At 43.5% G+C, this 13,732-nt stretch overlaps 1 protein-coding gene across 1 annotated transcript in view; it reads right to left on the bottom strand.

Annotated features, from left to right (window-relative positions):
• Positions 1-4,890, bottom strand: part of HEXB (hexosaminidase subunit beta) — a 28,144-nt gene extending 23,254 nt beyond the window's left edge. The window contains exons 1-2 of the mRNA XM_012462166.3: positions 4,574-4,890; positions 1,248-1,393 (exon numbers count right to left, since the gene is read on the bottom strand). Coding sequence (XP_012317589.2) covers positions 1,248-1,393; positions 4,574-4,863 — 436 coding nt within the window. The 5' untranslated portion in view covers positions 4,864-4,890. The remainder of the gene's footprint in view (positions 1-1,247; positions 1,394-4,573) is intronic.
• Between the last annotated feature and the right edge of the window lie 8,842 nt (positions 4,891-13,732).

The following is a 13,732-nucleotide window of genomic DNA, read 5'->3' as shown; positions in this document are numbered from 1 at the left end:
CTGGTCTTGAACTCCTGGTCTCAAGTGATCCACCCACCTTGGCCTCCCAAAGTGCTGGGATTACAGGTGTGAGCCACTGCGCCCAATCTCTATCTTTACACTCAGTTCCCCTGTCTGCTCTCTCTTGCACTAATCTTATGTTACACGTGTCCTTATACTGCCTTTCTTCGATTCCTTGGTGCAATTCCACATTATTCCTAGGCAGTGTAACCTATAGAAAAGGTATGTCCACTTGTTTGTTCTTTCTAAAAGAATTTGGGGAAAGCCCTAGAGAATAACGTTTAGGCAACAACGAGGACAAAATCATGCAGCTAAATGTTGATTATACTGTCAATCAAATGAAACTGCTGTACCCACCCTCTCCCCACAGCTCTGCATTATCTTTGTGTAAAATTAGATTATAAATAAAGATCATGGACACAAACAGATGTTTTCAAAGATAAAAGAAATTACCTAGATATTCAAAAGAGGTAAGCCAAGTCAGCTTATCCATACAGTGCAGTGATACAACATTATTCAGCCATTAAAAATGATATCACAGAAAACTAGTGAAATTCATAAATGTTTATATTTTGCAAAAAAGTGTGGTATAAAAATATAACAAAAATACATGATGCACATGTACAGAATTACTGCCATTTTCATGTCAGTGCTTACTATGTTTGTATTTATGTCTATGTAAAATGCTTAAATGTTTTACTCTGCAAAAAAAAAATACACCTAAAATGACAGTGATAAATTCTGTCTGCTGGGATTATTAAGTGATTTATTTCTTCTTCTTCTGCACTTACTATAATTACAAATTTTCAACAAAGACTATGTACTACTTTTATAATCAGACTTTAAAGGTTATTATTATTTTGAGATGGAGTCTCACTGTGTTGCCCAGGCTGGAGTGCAGTGGCATGATCTTGGCTCACCACAGCCTCTGCCTCCCAGGTTCAAGCGATTCTCCTGCCTCAGCCTCCTGAGTAGCTGGGCGTGCACCACCATGTCCGGTTAATTTTTGTATTTCTAATAGAGACAGGGTTTCACTATGTTGGCCAGGCTGGTCTTGAACTCCTGACCTTGTGATTTGCCCACCTGGGTCTCCCAAAGTGCTGGAATAAAGGTTATTTTAAAAATAGGAATCATTAAACTCACTGGTCGAGAACTCGCAATGGTTCCTAGCATGAGCCAGCTTTTGGCACTGAAGTCCTCATCAGCGAGCACCCTGGATATTATACTAATATTGCATAGGTACTTACAAGACTCATCTGAAGATATGTTGGGGAAAGCATCACACTCTGACTGAAGGGTGATTGAGACAAGAAGTTGTTGAAGCTGGGTTCTAGCCTGGAATTCAGCAGGTTCATGATGCAACTTGTAGAAACCAAAAATATAGTCATGATATCTGTTTGAGAAATAAATGTAAACATATTTTAAAAGCATTTTAGCCAAATTTTAAAAACAGATGTGTAGTGAATACTGTAGCTAACTCCTCAAATCCATGCCACCCATTTTAAGTCCAACTAGAGATTCTCACCCCAATCTGTACATTGGAATCACTCAGGAAGTTTTTTGAAAATCCCCATGTCCAGGCCCTCAGAATCAGAATCTATTTGAATGGGATTCAGGCATGGGAATTTTAAAAGCTTCCCCACACTCCTAAGTGATATATGAAGCCCATGTTAAAAACCAATAATGAAACCATCATGGTAATCAATCACTCTTGGGAATCAAAAACCAATTCTGACTAGTCATAGGATGTGGGGGTTAGGGAGAGTTATTCTGAGCAAATCACAAGAAAATTTTGTTTCTCTGTAAGTGACAGCTGGACCAGTTGCCGCTACGCTAAAGAGGACAGAGCAAAGACAGAAAGAATATGGATCCCTGGTAACACTATTGAGCCACTTAGTAAACTTGCCCTATATTCATCCCTACTTTTGGACATCCTAATGTGTGAGATAAAGTTTCTTATTGTTTAAGCCAGATTGAGTCACGGTTCCTGTTACCTTCCTACAAAAGTATCCTAGTTTACATATAAACCCCACAAAGAAGGTCCAGAATTCTCACCAGAGCCTTTAAAATGTACCTTTTGTTGGTATCCAAAAATCAGAGAATATTAAATAAAAATTTAAAGGCACTGACGAATAAAAAAGACCAGATAGGCTTCAGAGCAATTGTTTAAATAATATTTTATAGATTTTGGTAAGCCGGAAGGTTGTATATGCTACTTTTGTGCGAGAACATCTTATGCCTTTTCACAGAAGAGGAGGTGGGAAAATTCTGACGTGTTTGGAAGGGTATGGAAGTTAACCAATGGGAGAATGGAATGGATGAAGGTGGGTGTTGAGGGCCCTTCTCATAGGAAAACCTTGACAGATTAAAAAGGAAATTAAGACCACTGAAATACTTACAAAAGGTTAAGATGGTAAATTTTATGTCTATTTTGCCATAAAAATAAATTTTTTTTAAACAGATAATTAAAGCTGCCAGCAGCTTCAAGATCTGAATTGGAAGCTGGCTTAGAACCTTAGTAGTAAAATTCTAACAGGAAACTCAAAGGGCTGTGAGGCAGTATGTCAAAGGTATGTGGGTTAATTTCACCTTCCAGGAAATGAAGGAGTGAAGCTATTCATTTATTTTTAAAAACAAGTGACTAGCATGCGATGGACGCTCTTCTAGAAGCTGAAGCAGCAGCTATGTGTCTAACAGCCAAACCCTCTGCCTGCAAAAAGCATTCTGTTTCAAAGCAGGGTTTGTGATACAACTTGGGCTCTTCAGAGACAGGGGCTACATGATTCTGAACAATCTGGGGCCTAGGCTGTGTGTGTTCCTGACCACACAGTGCTTTCTGAACACCCCTATATTTCCAAATCCTTCCAACCCCACTGTGCTTTTACTCTGAAACAGCTGCTGCCCTCCTGAGTTCCTAGAATGCTCACATGCATGCCTTCAAGTCTGAGCCATAAGGGCTAATACATTTTATGACTTGCTTCCTAACAATGCCAGGCATAATCAATGGCTGCTTCACACAGAGGCCATGAATTAGGCAAACTCCTCAGGTAATTACCTGCACCCGCCTTGAAATGCCAAGCCTTGCCTTCGAACCACCTCACAGCTGATTCAAGTCCTGGTTATATACCTATTGTTAACTTACATCACCCATGCTTTCTTGCCATACTGAGTTCAGCGTATTACTAAGTCCTTGTTTGACTTAGCAGTATGACACAGAAGGAAAACCCAATTCTACAAGCTGAGCTCCACGGCAAACATAATAAGGATGTTTGTTTTTAAAAGTATTTCCAACCCTAGTCATGATCTTCTGAGACAACCTTCAAGTACTTTCCAGGCAATCTTCCTGACTATCCCAATGCAACCAGACACTTTGGCTCTACATCTTCACCCCTCTGTGGCCTTAGCAGATTGGATACCAAAGTCCCATTCGAGTGTGTGTCTAAAACAGGACTGATAATACACATTTAGTTGTACAAAACAGAAGGAAAGCATGAGCCTTCTGACTGCAGAGCATGAACCATCTCTGCCGTCAGCATCTTGGGCCTCTTCAGCCTGAGCCTAGGCACCAGTCCTATCTGGGGTCAGAACACGTTATTCAGTTAGTTAGCTCTGCATTACCTCTCCACCTGCTCAGCATCCTGCAAGCACAATTAAGCTCTATAGTATCCACTGGGTACGGCGACACACTCAGAGGATGCCAGGGGGCAGTACCGCTAGCACCAAATTACAATTCTGCCGGGCACGACACACCTTCAGGACAGTCCCACCTACACAGGCCTCCCACTGAGGGGACAGTGTGTGGCTTCTTCAAACATCTCAGGGGAACCTGCCTTGTCTACGGTGTGACTGGCTGACTCCCATGACAAAATTCACCCTGTCTGCAGCCAAAGGGTGACAGAGATAGAGGCGCCAACTAGGGGTCTGTAAAAGAGGAAGCAGGGAGAGCAGACACATGATTGGTGTTGAGAAACGAAGTCCCATATTGCCTAACCACCGCGGCATAAACGCAGATGCAAACATCTCACATTTTATATGGAACAGAGATTTTAGGACGGAGGGGAGTTTTAGCCAGTGCACGAAACTGATGACTTCTGCCATCTGAATTGTTACCAGGAGATCTGAGGAGTGGCAAGGGGGTGAAATTGGCCTATAAATGACAGCCAGCTTTGGGGAATTCCTGGTCCCTCAAGAGAGCCTGTCTAAGCCCTTCGGGTAACTTATCCCTTAGGACGCCCTTCAAATAAGCTGTCACTTTTCTCCCCAGCTCTGGAGCTGGGGAAACGGTGTCCCCTCCATCCATGTCATTTGCCCAAGGCCTCAGAGCAACCTCTCTTCCAGATAGTATCCTGCTCTCCAGCCAGGGTTCCTGAGCACCCAAGGTGTCCCTTAAGAAGCAGGAGGAGGGCGGGGGCAAGAGCGTGGGTTCAATCCGTGTGGCGCTGGGCAGATCGCCTGCCCGCTCTTGGGGCGGTTTCCTCGTCTGTGCAGTGGGGTGGTGGTCTGCACAGCGCCCCGGGGTGGTCCGCCTCTCCCCTTCCCCAGGACAACACCCGGCAGGGCCGGGAGCGCTCACCGCCGAAACGCTTCCTCCAATAGGGTGCAGGAGGGGCCCGCCGTGGAATTGGGGCTGTGGCTGATGTAGAAGTTCTCCGGGGCGAGGCGCAGCAGGTTCGGGGTCATCTTCACCGAGAGCGGCAGGGGCCACAGCGCCGGCCCGAGCTGGGCCAAGACGCCCGGGGCCCGAGCCGCCTGCGCCACCAGCGCCACCTGAGTAAGCAGCGCCAACATTGCCGCCAGCAGCGTCGCCAACAGCAGCGCCAGCAGCGTGGGCAGCCGGAGCAGCCCCAGCCCGCGCAGCTGCATGCCCGCTCGGCTGCTCTCCGCCCGGTCGCTCTCCGCCCGGTCTGCCGAGCCCGAGCCTCGGGACCCGACTTCCCGCCCGGGAGCCCGGGTCGGAGGAAGCGCGGCTGCGGGTGAGTCACCAAGTCAGGTGACGGCGCGCCCCGCCCCCGACTCCGCCTCCAGGCCCCTTGCGCGTCCTCACCCGGCCGGTCCTTCCCAGGCCGTCCCGAGAATTTACTCCAGGGGTGCCCTCGGGTAGGAGCAGAGCCCAGACAGCAACCTCAAATACAGGATGGCCAAAGTAAGAAAAGGGCCCGGTGCTGGACGGGCGCAGTGGCTCACGCTTGTAATTCCCGCACTTTGGGAGGCAGAGGCGGGAGGATCACCTGAGATCAGGGGTTCGAGACAAACCTGGCCAACATGGTGAAACCCCGTCTCTACTAAAAATACAAAAATTAGCTGGGCATGGTGGTGTGTGCCTGTAATCCCAGCTACTCGGGAAGCTGAGGCAGGAGAATCTCTTGAACCCGGGAGGCGGAGGTTGCAGTGAGCTGAGAGTGCGCCATTGCACTCCAGCCTGGGCGACAGAGCGAGATTCCGTCTCAAATACAAAAACAAACAAAAACAAAAAACAAACAAAAAAAAAAAAAGAAAAAGAAAAGGGCCCAGTGCACAGGCTCGGGACGCTAGCCCGGTGCCGGGTTGCTGCTCACGCCTGCCCTCTCCTTTCGGTCCCTGGCTTCGGTGAAGCTGGAGAAGCCGAGCCTGAGGAGCACCTTTCTCCACTCAACCCAAACACCAGATAACGGAGATGAGAGCTGAGTTCATTTGCTCCTAAGTCTAGGCTTTTCTGTAACGGCATTTCAGCTGTAGTCAATATAGCCTTCCCATCAGAACTCCCTGGGGCAGAGCACGGCCAAGAGATCCTGAGAGAACCTCTTGGCAGGGGACAGATGAGAGGACTTCTGGAAAAGACGCTGTGGGCCAAGTTAATAGAAAAATAAGAACTTGTCAAAGAGCGTTAAAAACATGACTGTTTCAAAATAGAATGAAAACGTGTTAAAGGTTTATTCAGCTAACTAATTAGAGAATTATTACATTAAGTGTTTCACAGACAATAAAGCAATGTTACAGGAAGATTGCTAAATAGTTTAACAACTGGGTCATGTCCTATAGGGACACAGCGCAGCCCTATGAGCCTGAGCAGCAGCACCACCATCCCCAAAGAGAGAGAAAAGAAACTCTGTATCTATAGCAACCCTGTCACAAGCAAATATTTTAGTTGCTCTCAGGAATTCATATCATGAATTTTATTTTATTTTAAATCTATTTTGTTTATATGGAAATAAAAGATCTAGATGCAAGCAGAACAATGTTGCTGGATCCAGTGTGGCAGGGACTAAAATAGGCTTTCTCTCTCTGTCCCCTTCTTCCTTCCCCTCTCCTGATGTAGCTCTATCTTTCAACTCAGTTTTTCTGTGTATTAGCTTCATTCTCAGGCAGGTTCCTCTCATTATGATACCCCAACAGCTGCAGGGCAGGAAAGACAACTCCTCAATAAAGCATATGTTGTCAATCATCTGTGTCGGTTCTGATAAAAGATCCCAGCTGACAAGTTTGATTTCATAAGCCCCTAAGGAAGAGCCAGTGAAGTCACATGACCAACACGGACTGGAGATGCCAAAGGGAGAAGAGGTGATCTCCCTTTCCTTGTCTAGAAGGAGAAGACGCTAGGCAGACCAAAACCCCAGATCTCTACAATATGTATTCTGAAAATGAGGGTGGAAGAACTTTAAGGAAAGACTTCAAAAAAATGTAATGATTATTGGGACTCAGAAAATGAGACCCCAGGCTGACACCTGTAATCCCAGCACTTTGGGAGGCCGAGGCGGGTGGATCACGAGGTCAGGAGTTTGATACCGCCTGGCCAACATGGTGAAACTCCATCTCTACTAAAGATACAAAAAATTAGCCAGACGTGGTGGCGCGTGCCTGCAATCCCAGCTACTCGGGAGGTTGAGGCAGGAGAATTGCTTGAACCTGGGAGGCGGAGGTTGCAGTGAGCCGGGATTATGCCACTGCACTCCAGCCTGGGTAACAGAGCAAGACTCTGTCTCAAAAAAGGAAAAAAAAAAAAAAAAAAGAAAAGAAGATGAGAACCCAAAGTACGGCACTTTGGCGTGTTGAATACTTTGAACTGAAGAAAAGAGGCTCAGAAGATCTTTCTGACCTTCTCCTGCCTTTCTTTCTCCTGCTTCCCTTTCTTCCCCAAAGCAAGCCATAGAAACTAGAATTCCTCTTTTCCAAAATGGGTCAGAGAAACTAGAGCATGGTGGGCATGGCGGCTTATGCCTGTAATCCCAGTACTTGGGAGGCCGAGGCAGGTGGATCACTTAAGGCCAGGAGTTAGAGACCAGCCTGGCCAACATGGCAAAACCTAATCTCTACTAAAAATACTAAAATTAGCTGGATGTGGTGCCACACGCCGGTAATCCCAGCTATTTGAGTGGCTGAAGCATAAGAATCACTTGAACCCGGGAGGAAGAGTTTGCAGTGAGCTGAGATCGCACCATTGCACTCCAGCCTGGGCGACAGAGCAAGACTCTGTCTCAGAAAGAAAAACTAGAGCCCGTTTGCCCCCAAAGCCAGTCATAAAATCTAGAAATATTACTCTAATCTTCCCGTGCCTTTCTGTAGGAGCTGGCCATAAAGAGTTTCTCTGACCTACCTTGTCTGATAGTGGCTTTCAAGACTTTTGTTCCAGAGGGAACCTGCTCCATATCCTGGAGGGAGGAATATCACACACAGAGGCCGAAAAGACTGAATAGACACGACTTGACCCATTTCTCCTCTCTATTACCATTAGGTTGATCATATCCTTTTTGTCCAGTCACATTTCTGCCTGGCTGTCTGCTCTGCATCAAACCTAAACATCAAACTAGGCAGCTTTTCCTGGGTCTTTAAGTCTTCCTTTCCTAAGGCTCCCATGGTCGTGTAAAATTGATTAAATAAATCTGTAATGCTTTCCTTGTGCTAATCTGCTCTTTCGTTATATGAGTGTCAGCCATGACTCATGATGGATGAGGAAAGGTATCACATCTTTCCACCCCTACCTGGTGCATGTTGAAAATTCTCCCATAAAAGAAAACCTCTGTGGCACACTATTCTCCCCTCTTCTTGTAATTAAGACAAATATAATTTGCAGTATCTATCTTCACCCCACTTTTTACTGTCAATGGAAGCCCGGCATAATGTTTCCAAGATTCAATCTCCAATTTCTGTTATTGCAATTACTATATACTTAATGACAACTTCACATTGTGTCCTAGTTATCTATTGTGGTGTAACAAATTACTCCAAAATTTAACAGCTTGAAACAACTACAGATAATAAATAATATGATAAATATTTCACAGTCCTCATGGGTCAGGAATTTAGGAGTCTTAGCTGGGTGATTCTGGATTAGATTATCTCATGAAGCTGCAGTTGTCTGAAGGTTTTTTCTCTAGGCTTGGCTGGTGACAGAGGATCTACTGCTAAGTTAACTTACGTGGCTGTTGGCAACAGACCTCAGTTTCTTAGTGGCTACTGGCTGAAAGCCTGAGTTACTTGCCCTACCTGCAATATAGCAGCTGGCTTCTCCCAACCAAATGAACTGAAAGAGAGAGCAAAGAGGAAGCCACAATGCCTTTATATAGCTTAATCTTATAAGTGACATGCATCACTGCTACCACATTATCTCCCTTAGAAGTAAGTCACTGAAGAGTTTAAGAGCAGATCTCAGATGCAAGGAAATTGAAGGCTAGAAGCCTTGGAAGAGATAGATTATCAGTGGGAATGACTGTGAGCATTTAGGAATTAGAGTGATGGAGGGTGGTTTCAGGAAGATTTGGAGTTATATTCACCAAGCCCTGAGATTTTGTGAAAGTATCAGGTCTGTTTTTTATTGCACCCCATTATTAACTCTGACTCATTATTTAAAAGGGTGCTATAACACGGGAATAATATTAACATACTCATGGTTGGGCTTTATTTTACTTTTTAGAAACGGGATCTCACTATGTTACTCAGGGTGGACTTGAACTTGGGCTTGACCGATCCTGTCTCAGCCTGCTGAATAGCTGGGACTATAGGCCTTCACCACTACACCCGGTTTGGGTTATATTTTAAATCAGGGTTTCTCAACCTCTGCCCTAGTGACATTTTTAGCCAGATGATTTTTTGTTCTGGGTGGCAGTCCTGTGCATTATATGATATTTAGCAGCATCTGGCCTCTACTCACTAGTCATCAGTAGCACCACCCCCAACCCCTGAGCCTCAGTGGTAAAAAACATAAATGTCTCCAAATATTGCCAAATACCATCTTGTTGAGCACCAGTGGTCTAAGCAATAATCACTACAACTTACTCACCACCAACAAGGCCCCAGGCACATTATTATCATCCTCTTAATTTATCCCCAAACAAATTAAGAGGTAGGTTTTATTGTCCCCATTTTAGAGGACTATATTGAGGCTCCAAGGCCCCAAAGAACTAAATGATTTGCTCAAGATACCACAGCTAATTAAAGCTAATGTACGGAATTAAAACAACATGGAGCTGAAACGAAGTTCCCCCAGATGACTGAACTATGAAAACGTGGACTGCTACGGATTTACAGCAAATGTGTTACAACTGAATTCATCTGTATGGTATCTGGTTTCCCTGAGGACCTTTCTAAGCACATAACACCATTGCTTAAAATGCGTCACTGGATTTTTACTTTCTATAGGGTAAAATCAAACCTTTATTTAAAGACCATCAACTTACTAGTCTAATCAGAATCTGAATCAAGTTTCTCCACCTGGGTGCCCCGTGTGCTAAATGCCCCTGAAATAGAATCCCAACGTGTGTACCTGCTGTCATTTTTTCCCTGCTTTTATTATTCCCACATTCAAGGGAAGGGGAATTAGCTTCCACCTTTTGAAGGGAGGAATATATATATATATCCTTCATATATATATATATATCCTTCATATATATATATATATATATATACACACAATCTTGGCTCACTGCAACCTCCACTTCTCAGGTTCAAGCAATTCTTCTGCCTCAGCCTCCTGAGTAGCTGGGATTACAGGCATGTGCCACCACACCCGGCTAATTTTGTAATTTTAGTAGAGATGGGGTTTCTCTATGTTGGTCAGGCTGGTCTTGAACTCCCGGCCTCAGGTGATCCGCCCGTCTTGGTATCCCAAACTGCTGGGATTTCAGGTGTGGGCCACCGTGCCTGGCAGGAGGATTATACTTTCTGACCACAAATTATTTCTATTTCTTCCATGCAAAACACATTCCTTTCCTCCTAGAAACCCCAAAAGTCTCATCCCTTCAGAACAGCAGCTTGAGATCCAGTATATTAGCATATAAATTACACCCAGGTGTGGATGAGATTCCTTGGATATAGTTCCTTAAAGTTCTTCAAGTACAGTTCCTCTCGATCTGGAGACCTGTGAACTAAAGGCAAGTTCTCTGCCTCCCATTCCTCCCCCAAACAAAAATACAGTGGTGGGATGGGCATAAAATAACCACTGTAAACATTCCTGTTCAAAAAGGGGAAAAGGAAAGGCAACAAGGGGTCTAGCAATTCCAAAATCCAGCCAGGCAAATGTTGAAGTTCCTTAATCTGGATTCAAAGACTGGAAATAATTCCCTATGGTTCTTGGCGTCACCTCATGGGCAGTTGTGACCTTTGAGTCATCCTTCCTTTTTCATGAAAGATAGTATCCCTTTCAGTTCAGGCTGGCAGTGTTTCTGCTGATATAAATCTTAAAGACTATGTTGATTCCCTGTGAATCTCACTGAGGTTCATACCATTAGGCAAAAGCCACATCCACACATCTCTTCAAAATACGCTCTATTGTTTGAGAGCATTTGTCAGTCATACTGTTAAAATATTTAGAGGACCTTTTGTCTGATTGAAAAGTACTCTAAGACACCACAATAATAGATATTTCTGAGGTCTTAAGGGATTGTATAATTACGACTTGGGTTTCCTATTTAGACCATGTTTTCTTGAGGGTGCCTGGACTTCATTTCTGCCTGAAAGCCATATTTTCATTCTAGTGTTGTTGGCTATCTAAAGAGTCTGGACATTAAGGAAAAAAAATCAAATCTGGCTCCTTTATGTTCAACAGTACTCCTTATTTATTTTATTTCATTTTTTTGAGACAGAGTCTCACTCTGTCATCCAGGCTGGAGTACAGGGACAGGATCTCTGCTCACTGTAACCTCCACCTTCCAGGTTCAAGCGATTCTCCTGCCTCAGCCTCCTGAGTAGCTGGGATTACAGGTGTGGGCACCACTCCCAGCTAATTTTTGTACTTTTAATAGAGACAGGGTTTCACCATGTTGGCCAGGCTGGTCTCAAGCTTCTGACCTCACACTTGACCTGCCAGCTTAGGCCTCCCAAAGTGCTGGGATTACAGACATGAGCCACCACGCCCAACCAACAGTCCTCCCTTTAGCTTATCCTGCACCGTTCACATACTAGAAGTCACCCCGAACACTAGCTGCCAATCTGTTTAGTTAGATAACAAATTCACTTAGGTGGACACATCTACTTTCCACATTACTGCTGGCTACTGTGTTGCTGATCTTTCTGCCATGGCATAACAAGGATCTATTTCTTCCAGTTTCCAGTAATATTGTCGTCACTCTTTTAAAGTGAGTCTCTTCAAGTGTATACCTCTACTAAAAGTCTTTTCAAGGTACTTCATGCTTTCACTCACCTTATCTTCAATGTCATTCCAGTTTCTGTCCACTGCCTAATTCCAAAATCGCTCCCATATTTTAGGTGTTTGGTATGGCTGCACCCTACTTCCAAGTAGCAGCTAATATATTCCAAGTATTATTTATCTATTGCTGTGTAACAAATTACCAAGGCTTAAGATATATACAATGAAATGTTAGTAGGCAGTGCCAAATTTCCCTCCAAAAACGGTAACAGTGTATGAGTATCCATTTCTCTACAACCTCATCACGCGTTATCGATCTTTTTCAATTTTGTAAGTTGTTTTAATTTGCACTTCTTTGATTACTTGTGAAACTGAATAAATCAACCATTTATAACTTCTGAGAACCTTTTTATGCTCTTTGGATTCTTTCCTCTAGTGACTTGTATGGGTGATTTTTAAATTGAATATCAATCTGTGATGTATATTACAAATATTTTCTCCCTTTCTGTTTATCTTCTTTTATCTTTATTTATGTGGTATGTTGTCTTATGGTAGTTTTAAACTTTTTAAATATCAAATTTGTTAATCTTCCTTTTTGAGTTTTGGGATTTGTCCTGATTAGGATTCATGATCATTCAAAGATGCTAAAAATGCCCTTTTTTCCCCCGAGGCTTTTATAGTTTTGGTTTTGAATTGTATGCTTTACTCCAGCTGATGTTTATTTTTGTACATAGTTGAGGTAAGGCTCTAACTCTTTTTTTCCAAATGGACAGCCAATCATCAAAATGTCATATATTGAATAGGCTATTCTTTCTTCACTGATTTAAAACATGTTGCATAGTTTATTCTAAATTTTCACAAAGCTGTATAGTTCTGATGAGGCTCTTTATTCTGTTCTGTTGGTCTGCATATCTCTTTCTGGGCCCTGGCTATGCTGTCAATGTTGCACTGTTTTTATTTATTTATTTACTTTTGAGATGGAGTTTCACTCTTGTTGCCCAGGCTGGAGTGCAATGGTGTAATCTAGGCTCACTGCAAACTCCGCCTCCCAGGTTCAAGCGATTCTCTGGCCTCAGCCTCCCGAGGAGCTGGAATTACAGGCACCTGCCACCACATCCAGCTAATTTTTTTCTATTTTTAGTAGAGATGAGGTTTCACCATGTTGGCCAGGCTAGTCGCGAACTCCTGACCTCAGATGATCCACCTGCCTCTGCCTCCCAAAGTGCTGGGATTATAGGTGTGAGCCACCACACCCAACCGAACTGTTTTAATCATTATAATTTTGAGTTATGCTTTCATATCTTAAAGGACATGCACACACATTGCTTTATTTCTAAAATTTCTTCCTATTTTAAATGATATTTTCTTCCACATACAGAGCAATATAATGGACTTTAGAGACTCAGAAGGGGGAGGGTGGGAGAGGAGCTAGGGCTAAAAAAAACTATACATCATGTACATTGTACACTATTCAGGTGACAGGTGCACTAAAATCTCAGAATTCACAGCTATATAATTAATCCATTTAACAAAAAAATGCTTGTACCCCAAAAGCTACTGAATAAAGCATGAAAAACTAAAAAATTAAAATACGTAATTTGAGGTAGTTTCTTTGGAAATAATTCCATAAAGAAGCAATGACAGAGGGGAGAGTGAGACAGGAAAGGAATAAGATTAAATAAAGACCTGTTATGAAGGTGCACTGTTGAATTACTGGTGTTGGCAAAGAGAGCTGAACTTGGCAAGGACCTCTGAGAGGAGTACCAAAAAAAAAAAAAAAAAGAAAATGAAAGCAAACAATTTAATAGAATGCAATACATCTATCCTGCCCCAATAGAATCTGAAAGTAAAATTGATATTTACTGTATCTCCCCTCAAATATCTCAGAGCAGTCTGCGCTAAGCAAAATCTGCAGGCCCGGAGAGACGAGAGTTTGGGACTTAGTCATGCAAATGTGTAACAGGCCACCCCTTTATGCTTGGGGGCAATTGTTTAAAGTTATTTTGTTTCTGTCTAGCTGCTTCATTCATTATCTTCATATTTCTGGAATTTGTGATACAAAGAACAATGTAGCCAGGCTCAGTGGCTCACGCCTATAATTCCAGGACTTTGAGAGGCTGAGGTGGGTGGATCACAATGTCAGGAGATTGAGACCATCCTGGCCAACGTGGTGAA

The sequence above is a fragment of the Aotus nancymaae genome, unplaced genomic scaffold (assembly GCF_030222135.1).
Source record: "Aotus nancymaae isolate 86718 unplaced genomic scaffold, 86718_ANA_hifiasm-v0.15.2.pri h1tg000014l, whole genome shotgun sequence".
Taxonomy (NCBI): domain Eukaryota; kingdom Metazoa; phylum Chordata; class Mammalia; order Primates; family Aotidae; genus Aotus; species Aotus nancymaae.
This window is presented reverse-complemented; position numbering and strand designations above follow the sequence as displayed.